The 15,521-nt window shown below is 46.4% G+C and overlaps 1 protein-coding gene across 1 annotated transcript in view; it reads right to left on the bottom strand.

The window, feature by feature from the left end:
- The window catches only part of cblb (Cbl proto-oncogene B, E3 ubiquitin protein ligase), a gene marked incomplete at both ends in the record, with an annotated part of 69,059 nt that overhangs the window by 12,863 nt on the left and 40,675 nt on the right, over positions 1–15,521 (bottom strand). Inside the window, 5 exons of the mRNA XM_080530087.1 lie at positions 1,215–1,427; positions 5,473–5,604; positions 6,005–6,092; positions 7,388–7,525; positions 12,377–12,498. Coding sequence (XP_080386213.1) covers positions 1,215–1,427; positions 5,473–5,604; positions 6,005–6,092; positions 7,388–7,525; positions 12,377–12,498 — 693 coding nt within the window. The remainder of the gene's footprint in view (positions 1–1,214; positions 1,428–5,472; positions 5,605–6,004; positions 6,093–7,387; positions 7,526–12,376; positions 12,499–15,521) is intronic.

Below are 15,521 nucleotides of genomic sequence, written 5' to 3' on the forward strand. Positions count from 1 at the left end.
GACAGAGAAATGGACTGAAATCAACAGCTGTCCAGCCATATCACAGAAGTGTTTATTGCTTTGTTTTTTGGACATGGAGGGAGGGGCTCCAATTTGCTTCTGCAAAAAAAATACGCTGTGCACCGCTAAAACCAGGTGCGAACACCGTTTTGGTAATTTGGCGTCACCACAACTGTTGCACCGGTATAGACGGACCAGTAAATGGAAGTGTTTGAGAGTAGTAATGATATAAACAAGCATACAATAGGCCTTTGTAAGGCTACCCCCAACACTGCATAATAGCCCCCACCGATCATTGATGGTGTATTCTTTTTAATGCTATATGTAAAGCACGTTCAATTGCCCCCTGTTGTATGAAATGTGCTATGCAAATAAACTTGCCTTGCCATTGGACCTGTGCACATAACAGTGGTGCTGAGAGCTGTGTGATCAGGCATTTGTTCTAAATAAGCCCTGATTCAAGCAGTTGTAGATAAGGGCAAACCTCACTGTGAGTTCATCCAGTTCATGTTTATTAACCACGCTGACACACCCTGCACACACGCATACTACACCCTGAGGGAAACATCTGGTCATTACCTAATCATAATAATAACAGTTTTATTGCCATGCAATCAACTTGTCAGTCAATTGTTGGAATTTGGTATTTTATGCTCTAGGCAAGGGGTCAGAGCCGTAGACGGCGATCCTGGAGCGATTAGGGGGTTCAGTGCCTTGCTTAAGGACACCTCGACACGTGGCCAGCTGGGGTTTGAACCGGCGAACTGCCGACCTTGCGACAGTGCACACATATGCCCATGTCGGCATGGGTTTGAATTCGCCTCATGCCCTGCTGACATCTCCCTTCCCTCTCTCCCTTCTTCTCCTTATCTTCCTGTCTGTCTTCACTATATCTGTCCAATAAAAAGAAAAATATGAGCGGGACTTTCCCCACTCAGAAAAAAATTACTTTAAAATAAAATGCCTTTATAAAAATAATAACTTATAAAAACGAATAACTTATAAACAATAATAACTTGTAAAAATAATAACTTGTAAAAATAATAACTTATAAAAATAATAACTTATAAAAATAATAACTTATAAAAATGATAACTTATAAAAAATAATAACTTATAAAAATAAGAACTTATAAAAATTAATAACTTACAAAATAATAACATAAAAATGCACTTATAAAAGAACAATTATAACATAAATAAACTCATCAGTACCTTCCTGATGTTGGCCAGGCCGTTCATCACCAGGCAGTCCTCCCGGTCCTCGTCGTCCTCCAGGTCCAGCGGGGAGCTGAAGTGGTCCAGGAAGAAGCATTTGGAGTGGCCCTCGTTGCGCGGGTCGTTGCGCGGGTCGAAGGGGTCCACGATGATGGGCTCCGTGCCTTTGATCTCACACCGGCAGAACGGGCAGCCCTGACCGTCCGACTCCTGAACACAGAGACCCAGAGAGAGCTTTAGTAAAGACTCCTGACACACAGAGACCCAGAGAGACCCAGAGAGAGCTTTAGTAAAGACTCCTGAACACACAGAGACCCAGAGAGAGCTTTAGTAAAGACTCCTGAACACACAGAGACTCAGAGAGAGCTTTAGTAAAGACTCCTGACACACAGAGACCCAGAGAGAGCTTTAGTAAAGACTGACACACACACACACACACACACACACACACACACTGATACACCGGCGTGGGTCCACATGTACACACACACTGATACACCGTCATGTGTGTCCACAAACACTCACGCATGCCCCCCTCCACACACACACACACACACACACACCACACACCCACACACCCACACACACACCCACACACACCCACACACACCCACCCAGCCACCCACCCGACAGTCAAGACTTGGCTATTTGCTTAATCTAGTGAACATGGACATATTGCTGCAACATTTGGGTCGCATAAGGAAACACTCTGGCCATCCAGGATCTCAACTCAACAGCGAGAGGCGACTGCAGACAACACGAGGAGGGGAGGGACACCTGGTTTCATTCAGCCCAGATCCTGCAGGGCCGAAGTTCTACATCTCTCCCCTTTCCCTCCTTTAAGAGCACTGACAGAGGAAATTGGAGCCATGCACACACACACATTAGGCAGGAAGCTATACTGTCATCTTACAACCCTCAGTGTCCTGGGTACAGACTCCACATGGCAGACCCTGTCACGCCGGGGCTAAAAATAAATAAATAAATAAAAACTCCGTCTTTCACCACGAGGAGGGCTTCTTCTTCTCCGTCAACTGAACAAATCAAAGGGACGGGGGGACGGGGGCGATATTTACAAGAACAAAAGAGTGATCATGGCAGCCATCTGGATGGGGACTTTGCAAATAGGCATCAAAGGAATTTCTTGGAAACCTAATCCTAATTATAGTGGGAGATTGAGAAGCCCACTATAGAGGGGGAGGAGGGGGGGAGGAAGGGGGGGAGGGGGTGTTGCTCACTTACACCACAGAGAAGCCCTGGCCTCAGAAGCCTAACTTCCTGTGTGTCTGGTCGCCCCCACAGACACATTTCCAGCAGACGTCTCCAACGGGTACAAGGGTCAAACGTGGGTCTGATTTATTTCAACTCACTCTAATGCAGGGAGGGAGGGAGGGAGGGCATCTAATGGCTGTTAAATGGAGAACGAATGGAAAAAAAATCCCTAAATGCCAAAGCTCCACCCACCCACCACGGTGGCAATAGCTCCAGCTTAGCATAAGTGTGGTTGAGAGGAAAAATAATGGACTATTCAAACTAGCCATGCCAGTAAGATGAGGTCAGTCACGGCTATTATTTGGGAAAACCTCTCTCTTTTGAAGCACTCATGGATGGATTCATTGCCGGGCAGATAGGCTCTATTTACTGACTGACTGACTGACTGACTGACTGACTGACTGACTGGGTGACTGGGTGACTGACTGACTGTGTGACTGCCTGACTGCCTGACTGACTGACTGACTGAGTAACTGACTGAGTAACTGACTGATTGACTGACTGACTGACTGACTGACTGGGTGACTGACTGACTGCGTGACTGCCTGACTGCCTGCCTGACTGACTGCCTGACTGACTGACTGACTGACTGACTGACTGACTGAGTAACTGACTGACTGACTGACTGGCTGACTGGATGACTGACTGTGTGACTGCCTGACTGAGTAACTGACTGAGTAACTGACTGACTGACTGACTGACTAACTGACTGACTGGGTGACTGACTGGGTGACTGACTGAGTGACTGACTGAGTGACTGACTGAATGACTGACTGAATGACTGATTGACTGACAGACTGACAGACTGAATTACTGACGGAATTGACTTACTTACTGACTTACTTACTTACTGCCTGACTGACTGACTGAATAACTGACTGAATAACTGACTGAATAACTGACTGAATAACTGACTAGCAATGCGTTTTCTAAAAGCAGACAAGGAAGGAGGGAATACCTGCTCATATGAGCCGTGCTCTTCTGCCCCCAGCAGTTTCCTTGAGCTAAAGAAACGCTGTAGTTCGTCTCAGACATCAGGATGTGGTTAGAGAGAATCCTTTGAGCACCGGCAGCTGTTTTCCATGTTATGAATAAGAGCTAGAAACACAGGTACCTCCTCGGTGAGTAATCTTGTAGGGGTGTGGGGGGGAGGGGAAGGGAGGGGGGATGTTCAACTGAAACATATCAGTTTTTTTTCCGATTCATCCAAAAGCAGGGCTTGGAGGCTTGGAGGTTCCCTCGGTGACTAACACACTCCCCCCACACATGACATCACTGTGCTGACACACACGTCTCTCTGTTCCCGTGGAGACGGAGGGTGGAGAGGGTGAGGCTGCTGGGTCTCACGGACACGTCATCAGAACAGGAAGTGTGAAACACTCACGGCGTGGGTGCCCTAGGGATGGTGGTGGCACCCAGGGGAAGCACTGAGCACGGCGGAATAAAATGTGAATCGGAAAAAGGAGGTTCATGTACTGTCTGTGACCCGACTTCAGGCTACGCCAGACGGATTAGATTTAGATGTATTGTCCCCAGGGGGAAATTCATTTTCTCACCACTGGACAGTATACATATACTGTATATGTTACGGTGGGAAAACTAGGGTTGGGGTTAGGTGCTAGGGTGCTATGGTTAGGGTTAGGTGCTAGGGTGCTAGGGTTAGGGTTAGGGTTAGACATGCCAGCATGTACCAAGTCGACGTTTTATGCTGCCATGTCCCCGGAAATGCCGCCATAAATCGTACCATAACATATACATACAACACCATACAACACAACAAACACACAACAAACAGACAGTACTACACAACAGATACACAAGTACACACACTCAGCGCGGCCTATTATTTAAGGCAACAATGGCTGCGGGGATCATGGTTTAGCCAAAGCGAGCCCTTTTGCACCTTAGCGTTCGGTACCTACGCCCGGATGGCAGTGGTACAGATTGAGTGGGTGGGTGATGTCCTGTTCTATTGTGGTTGCGATGTGTGAGATGGGCCCTGTTGTTTAGTGCTGTGAGGTTGGGTGTGGGGAGTCCAGTTATCCTGGCAGCAGTGTTGGTGATGCGTGTGAGATAAGGAGATGGGCTGGGTGCTTTTAGGATATCTATAATATATTAGCATTTCACCTTTATTCACTGATAGACCCTGGTAAAGATAGCCCTTTTAGCTCTGGTCTCTCGTATGAACTGAAAGAGATCCATGTATCAAGCGCCAACTTCACTGCTCTCCAAAAACAGTCCAATTGTGTTTATAGACACACAATCCTCTGATTCTTCATGTAACAATGTGACATTTCGCTCTGTTTTCATTCACCCTTCCCGTAACTTCATCTCTGTATAATCACTACTGTTGGCTCACATGACGCATAGGACATCTGCGGTGTGTGTGTGTGTGTGTGTGTGTGTGTGTGTGTGTGTGTGTGTGTGTGTGTGTGTTCAGGACCCCCCTGTGATTATAGAGTGATTCATCTCAGTGGGTTTGAAGAGCACAACATTTCTGGAAAATATGAATAAACCTACAATTATGTGACACCTAACACCAAACATAGTGAGAAGAGAGTGCGACCACAGTACGCAAGAGAGGCAAGCTGAGGTAAAAGGGGCATTGGTGCGTTGTGGTGCGTTGTGTGTTCCAGCTAAAGATGCTAATCGGTCAATGGCGTCAGACCAGCGCTGATGTTTACTTGGACGAAGCAGCACAGAACACACAGACACACAGACACACAGACACAGACACAGACACAGACACACACACAGACACACACACACACACACATGTCCCAATGAAGGAGGAGACAGACAGAGAGGAGCTCTGGAACCACCACTAATGACTCATTAAGACGCTAATTACTAACACACACACTGCCACATCTGAGGATCTGACACACACACACACACGCACGCACGCACACCCCACACACACACAAACACCTACACACCTACACACACACACACCTACACACACACCCCAGGTTCCTATTACCTGCCAGGCTGTCAGACAGTAGGTGCACATGAGGTGTCCACAGGGCTCGATCTTGACGTCCTTGTCGTTCTCGGCGCAGATCTTACACAGCTGGAAGGTGGAGCCCATCTCACAGTACAGCTCATACTGCTCCTGTAGGACCAGAGAGACTGGGTTAGCACTGAGCTAACACACACACACACACACACACACACACACACACACAGACACAGACACAGACACACACAGCTCATACTGCTCCTGAGAGACCAGAACAGCCTGGGTTAGCACTGAGCTAACACAGACACAGACACAGACACAGACACAGACACAGGCAGACGCACACGCACGCGCACGCGCACGCACACGCACACGCACACGCACACGCACACGCACACGCACACACACACACACACACACACACACACACACACACACACACACACACACACACACACACACACACAGCTCATACTGCTCCTGAGAGACCAGAACAGCCTGGGTTAGCATTGAGGTAACACACACACACACACACACACACACACAGACTGACCTGCGTGACTTTAATGTGATCATGAGGAGTGGGTTCACACAAGTCTGTCAGGTCGGGATTATAACTGCGTCCGTCTGGGAACAAGTAGCTGAGGGAGAGAGGGAGAAAAGAGAGAGGGAAAAGAGAGGGAGAAAAGAGAAAGAAAGAGCGTCACCAGCTGGACTCCAGTTTTGACACTAAGCTAAATCTGTCACAAATGTTGAGAAATCATTAACATTGTACACATGAGTTTCCAAGACAACCATAACTGCACCTCTTTACACAGAGAAGATTAAATCACAACACCATGGCTCGGAGGAAAAACGGACTTCAGCTTAGCTTCGTGTAGCGTGACGCATTAACAACATTATGACACATGAACAATATTATTCCCATCCTCTCAGATCTACAGGAGTACATAGAGGGCGGGTACTGAGGGGCAGTTTGGGATATGGTGCTTATGATCTGAGACACTCCCCCCCCACCACCCAGACAGGCAGCCAGGCTAATGTGCTTTCACGCCTAATTGCCTCCTAGGCCTTTCTGTAGGAGAAGTGGGCCACCTTTGCTCGCCTCCCAATAGAGCTTTAAACTGGAAGCAGTCGAGTGTGAGGAAAGGAAAGGAGAGGAGAGGAGAGGAGAGAGAGGTCCAACTGCGTTCACACAGGCCCTCAGCCCTGGGTGGCTGAATCATTACGGCAGGGAAGATAGAAGGAAGTACGTCAGTGTTTGATAGGTGGATGGTAAGGCTGTCTGGCTTTCTGTCTGTCTGCACGCAGGCATAAGTCTCTCCCACATAGGGTTGACAAACATACACCCTTTTAACACTAGAACAGCCATGGGTGGGGTCATTTGACTGTCTGAATGTCAAATGAGTCAAACATTTTTTATATGTTTGCACTCGATCACATTTCAGGACCCTTCTTTCATGACTTTTCCTAGATATGTGCGTTCTACCACCCAGTATCCTTACATTTTCAAAATCAAAATACAGCTATATTGCAGTTTTTCTGTGTAGGAGGCAGGCTAATTAACACGGTCGTTGTGTGTAAATAGCAGCTTCCCATTGTAAAGACAATGGTCATTTGAGTTTTAGTGTTAATAAACTGTTGCAATTGATTCCTTTTAGGGAAGAATTTCCAGTTTACGACTTCACCCTTCATAAGCACCCGCATTACGACACAGACCGTTGGTTTGATAGAGACAAAACCAAAGCGCTCAAATTCAGATCTGACTTGGGGGAGGGGTGAGGGGGAGACAAACAAGATGGAGCGCAGAGACCAACCAACAGAGTGGCTGTTGAGATATTTTGAGTGTTTGGCAGCAAATTATTTAATTGTTTGATCGGTTGACTAAAGAGGCTGAGGGGGGGGGGGGGGTGCTGAGGGGGGGGGGGGGACTTACAATCCTTCCCTGCAGCCGTCGATCAGGGCCTGGAACAGCGGCTTGTTGTGAGGGATGGTCTGCAGGATGTTGCCGTCGTTGGTGACGTAGCCGATGGCCCACTGGCCTAGCCGTGTGCAGCTCAGCCTGAATATGTAGCTGGGGAGGGGAGGAGGGAGGAGGGAGGGAGGGAGAGAGAGGGAGAGAGAGACAGAGAGAGAGAGACAGCAAGAGAGAGACAGACAGCAAGAGAGAGAGAGAGTGAGAGACAGAGAGAGAGAGAGACAGACAGCAAGAGAGAGAGAGAGTGAGAGGGAGAGAGAGAGAGTGAGAGGGAGAGAGAGAGAGAGACAGAGAGAGTGAGAGGGAGAGAGAGAGAGACAGAGAGAGTGAGAGGGAGAGAGAGAGAGAGAGTGAGAGGGAGAGAGAGAGAGAGAGAGAGAGAGAGAGAGAGAGAGGGAGAGAGAGAGAGACAGAGAGAGTGAGAGGGAGAGAGAGAGAGAGAGTGAGAGGGAGAGAGAGAGAGACAGAGAGAGTGAGAGGGAGAGAGAGAGAGACAGAGAGAGTGAGAGGGAGAGAGAGAGAGAGAGAGTGAGAGGGAGAGAGAGAGAGAGAGAGAGAGAGAGAGAGAGAGGGAGAGAGAGAGAGGGAGAGAGAGTGAGAGGGAGAGAGAGAGAGGGAGAGAGAGAGGGAGAGGTAGTATTGTAAACATCAGTATAGTTTAGAGGTATATACAGTTATGGGCTATATACTGTGAGGCAGGAGAGGAGGGGACGGGGAGGTCAGACATGGCACGTTTATGTGTATAGCACATTTCCTACAATGGGCAATTCAAAGTGCTTTACATACAGCATTAAAAAATATAGAAAAAGAAAACATTTGCAAGAATAGGTAGGCCTACACCATTTAACAATATAATAAGACAATGAATAAAAAGACATAGATAAAAGTGTTATTACTGCAACTGTATTCAAGCACTGCTCTTCCCTAGACCTAGACACACTAAGTAATGGAAGACAGGACATGAAATGACATCATGGGTTACTGAATAGGCTGTAGACACAGTGTCTACCTACTGCACAGTACATTGTAAATGTGAAACAGCGTAACTTGAATCTGTGTAACTAATCACCACCATGATGAATCACAAAATCAAAAAGAACAACATAATCAACACCTTAATCACTGTAATCAACTCCATTTCACATCACTCCATCATCTTGAAACAAGCCAAAACTCAAAATCCAAGTCTACATTTAAACATACTACATCTGTTGTTGAATAAGCCAGTTTCCTGTCCGGCTACAGGAAATGGATAAACACACATGCTGCAGACCTCCTGTAGGGCGACAGTATTGGTTCCCTTTCAATAACTTTACCCAGCATGCAAGGTGGCCAGGGTTTACACTGCTGGGACTATTCTATTGGTTCCAGGCAAACTAAATTAACCGCACCTATTTGAAAGAAAACATTTGACAGTATTGAACAGCTTCTCACCCTCTACTCTGAGATAGTAATTGGGATTCTCGCTTTGTTGCTGTCACTTCAAACGTGCCCAGATGTGGCTACCATGGTTACCATGGCTACCAGGCAGTAGGCCTATGTACGTTTTCACTGAAGAATGACATTTTGTTTTAGCTTCTTATTATCATTTAGCCACATCGCTATTCTTAAAATAACTGGGTGGCTGTGTCTCAGGAGTTAGAGCCAGTGTCTAATGATCGCAAGGTTGGCAGATCGGCGGTTCGAGTCCCAGCTGGCCACATGTCGAGGTGTCCTTGGGCAAGACACTGAACCCCAAATTGCTCCCAGTGAGCGGGCCGGCGCCTCGCATGGTAGCTTGGCCGCCATTGGTGTGTGAATGTGTGTGTGAATGTGTGAATGAGAGGCCGTTGTAAAGAGCTTTGGAATAAGGCGCTATATAACTCAGTCCATTATAACAATACTGTGGCCTAACCTTGATGTAATGAAACAGTACATGTTCTCAAAATCAGGTTGAGATCTCGTATAATAATCCATCACCGCCCAAACCCTCTCTGGGAGACACACTTTGCAGTCTGATTGAGGCAGTACGGTTCAGTACGTTTCCTCTACTGTTTGTTCCCAAACGTACGCCAGCCCTGAGGTTTGTTATGGTTCTGCCTCCTCCTCGCCTTGACTACAACGTAAACGGAACTTCCTTGTTTATTTATAGCATTTTCATGAATTAGACAACTGAGACACAGAGTCTTGAACACAACCCTCCGCCCAGAGAGGGGAGGGCTGACTGTAATATGATCCCAGCATCAAAGGCAGCTAGATCCATAATGTATTTGTTTTGGGGGGGGGGGGGGGGGGTGGGGGGACTGATATTCTTGTTCCAGTGTTTGTGTCTCTGGTGACGAGGGGAGATGCTAGCCATCACTGGGGCCTCGTCTCAGTCAGTCGGTCAGGGTAATTAACGACATCCCCAAAGCTCGCTGTTTCCTCCTCCTTCGTAGTGTGTTCAGGCTTGGCTGAGGACGAAACGAACACACTCTCTGGGTCTAACACCCGTCAACTCTAAGGACGGATCCGAGGCTTTGTTTTTAATCCTCTCTGTGGCTATTAACTCAACCAGCGTCAGATATGAGAATAATTTGACAACACTGTATGTGTGTCTTGTATCTATGTTGCATATACAGTATATGTCTATATGTAACCGTTCCTCTCCCAAACATAAGGCATGGGGGTTGTTGTTGTTGTTGCAGTGAGGGTGTGTGTGTGTGTGTGTGTGTGTGTGTGTGTGTGTGTATGTGTGTGTGTGTGTGTGTGTCTGTGTAACACTGTATGTGTGTCTTGTATCTATGTTGCATATATATATATATATACCCATTCCTATTCCAAACATAAGGCATGGGGGTTGTTGTTGTTGCAGTAGTGGCTGTGTGTGTGTGTGTGTGTGTGTGTCTGTGTGTCTCTGTGTATATATGTGTCTGTGAGTGTTTCTCTGCGTGTCTGTGTGTGTGCGCGTGTGTCTCTGTGTGTGTGTATCTCTGTGTCTCTCTGTGTGTACGTGTATTTTTGTATCTCTGTCTCTGTGTCTCTCCGAGCGTGTATCTCTGTGTGCATCTCTGTGTATCTGTGTGTGTGTGTGTGTGTGTGTGTGTGTGTGTGTGTCTCTGTCAGGAGGCAGGATGAGGTGGGAGCGTGTAGCTGCTTGTCCAGGGCCCTCCCACACACACACACACACAGCTGGCCATGCGTTAGGACATTGGTATGTGTGTGTGTGTGTGTGTGTGTGTGTGTGTGTGTGTGTGTGTGTGTGTGTGTGATTCATGCAGGCTCAGGGCCGACCACCCACCCTCCTGCTGCCTTTGTTTGTGTTCATCCTGTGGCGCGCTGGTCTGAGCATGACTAATCAATGCACGCACGCACGCAGGCGCGCACTCTCGCGCACACACACACAGACACACATAGATGCACACGCACACAGACACACGCAAGTGCGCACACACACAGACACAAGCAGACACACACACATGCACGCAGACAGACAGACAGACAGACAGACACACCTACAGACACACACACACACACACACAGACACCCTTACACACACACACACACACACACACACACACACACACACACACACACACACACACACACACACACACACACACACACACAGGTGGTGTATCCGTCGTCTCCCCTTGTTAAAGCCAGACATAGGGTGCCCCTTTGATTACGACTGTTCCTTTTTTATTGGCCTGTCATTATCCCTGCCACATCATTACACAACGCTAGGCTAATCACAGGGCACTCCTCTGGGCTGTGGTCGTCTTTCTCCCAGTACAGTAGCCCACTTGTTAGCTTAATCAGCTAATCTGCCAGGGCCCAGATTTATTTCTCCAGCTGTAACCTCCTCCTCTCCAGTGTATTGGCAGACAGACAATGCAGTCAGTAGGCAAGAGCCACAGAGTCTCATTTCATTAGCTTCACAGAGGAACTTGCCCCCTTCTGACTGATTTAGCGTCAGTTGGCTATAGTCCAGTGATAATATTCTGAAGTACCTAGGAAGGAGGGGTGGGATTTGAAATGCGTGACGTCTCTCGACAAATACTTTGCTTAGGCGGAGCTCCAAAAAAAACTCAAGATTTCCGTTTTCTTGCTTCAAGTTTTTCTGCTGTTTTCTTCGATGTATGCAAGCTAGCATACGCAACAACTCTCTCCACAAATATTCCTAAAAGGAAGTTGGAATAGAGACACATAGACCCACCAGGCAACCCTTCTACGGCCCGTGTGGGGAGGGTTCTTGGAATGTGACATCCAGTGAAATTGGGATCGCTCTGTCCAGTTCAATCCAAGCCAGATCGTCTAATCTGAACTTCTCCAGGCCTCCACAGGAGGCGTCAGAACAATATGATAGTGGGCAGGTTCAGAGCCAAACTGATGCTGGATCAGTATTTAGGGACTGTATCAATGAAGTCTATAGAAATAAGTAAATCAGACCAGGCCAGGGTAATCAACCACCAAGAAAGTACTGGCTGGCTCAATGGGACGGAGGTTTGACAAGCACAGGTCCAGTTCTGCTGCCTGCCCTGCAGACAAATCAACATATAGTGATGCTGGAAAGGATGTGAACCCTTTGTGCAATTATAGACTTTTTTTGTTTTTACCATGAAACCTTTATTTAATCAGAACCACTTGATTTAACCAAGGCAACTTGGGGTTCACTTATTTTTGCACCTGCACTAATTTCTTAGTTCTACACGCATGATTTCCTCTAAACCAAGATATGGAATTGGTAAACATAAGCCTGTGTTAGATAAAAAATGTCAGATAAAAAAAAAAAGACTGGTTCTAATTAAATAACGATTTCATGGTAAAAACAAAAATAAATTATAATTGCACAAGGGGTTCACATACTTTCAAGCAGCACTGTACACACACACACACACACAAAAACATGTGCACACACACACAAACACACACACACACACACACACACACACACACACACACACACACACAGTATACAGTCCATACCTTCCGGGTTTGTTGATGTACTTCTGCAGCCGGGCCTTGACCTCGTCATAGGTGAGGAAGGCCATGTAGCCTGGGTGGGTCACCGCCAGGAAGTTCCAGTTTCTGAGGATGGAGCCCCAGGGCTGGAATACAGAACAGAGGGGCGGAGTTAGAGGTTAGAACACAGAACAGAGGGGCGGAGTTAAAGGTTCGAACACAGAACAGAGGGGCGGAGTTAAAGGTTAGAACACAGAGTAGAGGGAGGGGTTAAAGGGTTGGTTCAAGATGTTAATACTAGAACAGCCGTGTCTATTCCTACTATAAGAGCCACCTCAGGGGTCAAATGACCATAGTCTTTACAATGGGAAGCTGCTACTTACACACAAAGACCACTAGTTGGCGCGTCTTGTAAATTAGCCTGCCTCCTACACAGAAAAACTGCAAAATAGCTTTATACTAGATTATTCTGATGTGATTTTGAAAATGTAAGGATACTGGGTGGTAGAACGCACATATCTAGGAAAAGTCATGAAAGGAGTTTCCTGAAATTTGATCGAGTGCAAAGATATAAAAAGAGATTTACTCACAGGGTCACCCTGACCCCATCATGACTGTTCTAGGGTTAAGATTTTAACCCTAACTTATAGTCAGATGGTTCATTACCTTGAAATAGTCTACGGGTCAAGACAAAATGGTAATCAATGGTTCAGAGTTGTTCAAACAGCCACTACTAACGGCACCACTACTTCGACTAACTTTAGCCACCACTAACAACAAGACAATTGTTCAACCCCTAACTTCCAACTTCCAGTGTCAGAGAGTTCATTTGAGGTGATCGTGTCCACAAATGCTGAGCCTCTAATCAAGGTGACCCAGAGATGATGCGTTGACGTATTGGAGCAGAAGGACCAGGGGGAGAGGATCAGCATGGATTAACAAACACATGACGTTGTGTTACTGTGCATAGCTTGAAGGGTACAGGAGTGTCCGATATTATCCGCAACGCCCCTACCCTGGACACCTTCAACGCCCCTACCCTGGACACCTTCAACGCCCCTACCCTGGACACCTTCAACGCCCCTACCCTGGACACCTTCAAATCAGCCCTCAAAACTCATCTGTTCACCGAGGCCGTAGGCCCCTAGTCTAGTTTTGGCACTGTCGCTGTCTCTTTGTTTTTTTATGTTTTTTTCTGTTCTGTCTGTCTGACTTTCTGTCTGTAAAATCTGTAAAGTGTCCTTGGGTTTTTTGGAAGGCGCTATATAAAACCAAGCTATTATGATTATTTATTATTATTATCATCAACAAATAACTTATATCTGGTGTGTATGTTTACGGGTCTATTCCTTGCCGTTATTGCATCACATGATGTTGTGGTGGTTGTTTGCACTTGTTATCAATCATTAGTGGCATTTTTATCTGTGCTCTGGTCAGGTGAGGTAGAAAACGTTTTGGACTTGATAAAAAAAAAGAGGAAATGACTGCAATCAACAACTGATAACGACACCAACAATGACTGCAAAATGAATGCTTTAGATGTCTGTGTAAATAACCAGATAACCAGAGTAAACATATCCCTGGCTGTATGCAGCGAGCAGAGAACTGCATGTAAAGGATGGCCACACAGAGAGAGAGAGAGAGAGAGAGAGAGAGAGAGAGAGAGAGAGAGAGAGAGAGAGAGAGAGAGAGAGAGAGAGAGAGAGAGAGAGAGAGAGAGAGAGATGGCCACACATCCTTCTCCTCTTTGCTCAGTTCTGGGTGGAGAATGGCAGAGATGGGATAGATTCATTCCTTCATTGCTAAAATGGATTGTCTCTCCTCATGTCTCAGGGGGAGCAGTTAAGATGTAACGTGAAGAGATAGGTCTTCAGTCTCCAATCTTCCGTCAGAGACTGAAAACCCCATCTCTTTACAGGTTACATCTTAACTGCTCCCCCTGAGACATCTACTACCCCCCAGCACCGTGTCAAAATAAATAAATAATACATAAATAATAATATTTCTTTCTTTCTTCTTCTATCACGGAGACTGCCAATGGCCCCAGGCCTGAGCTAGATTACTCTTCCTGCTACAACTGGGGGATTGGTGATTTACTTGCGTAGTCTAAAGTATCGATTGTAAGTCGCTTTAGAATAAGGCGTCTGCTAAATGCCAAAAAATGTAAATATAAATGTCCACTTGGTCAAAGAATGAATTTAGAATTTGCTATTTAGCAGACGCTTTTAATCCAAAGCGATTTACAATTACAGATTACAGGGACATTCCCCCTGGAGTAACTGAGTAACTAAGTGTCTTACTCAAGGGCACACTAGTGGTGGTGTTCCCAGGTGGGATTTTGAACTCACAACCTTCTGATCACCAGTCCAACTGACCATGCACTAGACCACCACTACTAATAATAGGGCACTTTGCACTTAAGCATTATTGGCGTTCCATTTGAGCCTAAACATCCTTCACAGCTCTCGTCACCACAAGAGCTCTCAGCAGCACTTCACACGTCTTCAAAACAGGCGCTACAAGTCATTGTCCACAAAGACTAAATGCTTCACTAACAGCTTTTCCCCCAAGCCATCAGGACTCTGAACGCCTCCCTCTAGCCCCCTCCTCACTGTCATGACAGACATGCATACCACGATTGTCTGTTGTCTATTTTTGTTTTGTTTTGTTTTTTGTCTGATGTTGTCTATTGTGCACTTCCTTGTTCTTGTCATTTGTGTGCTGCAGAGATTAACATGCTGTACCGAGAACAAATTCCACCGGCTTTGGTCGTGTGGCTAATAAACTGTGTGTGTGTGTGTGTGTGTGTATCTATGTGTCTATCTATTTATCTACCTACCTACCTACCTCTCTATCTACCTACCTACCTCTCTATCTATCTACCTCTCTACCTCTCTACCTACCTCTCTACCTATCTATCTACCTCTCTACCTCTCTACCTACCTCTCTACCTATCTATATATCTATCTATCTATGTGTCTGCAGTGGAAGACCATCGTTGTAATGTCAGTACGAACCTCTAAAACACTGGCCTACTATTGGCTGTTATCATTTATTCTTTGGCGTCACTACCAGTGTGTTTTACTTTAAGTGGAACCGATGTATTGTTTTATTTATACTTAACTTCTTCAGCCATGTGTTATTTAGAATATGCGGCAGACAGATTAAT

The sequence above is a fragment of the Nansenia antarctica genome (assembly GCF_963989245.1).
Source record: "Nansenia antarctica genome assembly, chromosome: 4".
Lineage (NCBI taxonomy): Eukaryota > Metazoa > Chordata > Actinopteri > Argentiniformes > Microstomatidae > Nansenia > Nansenia antarctica.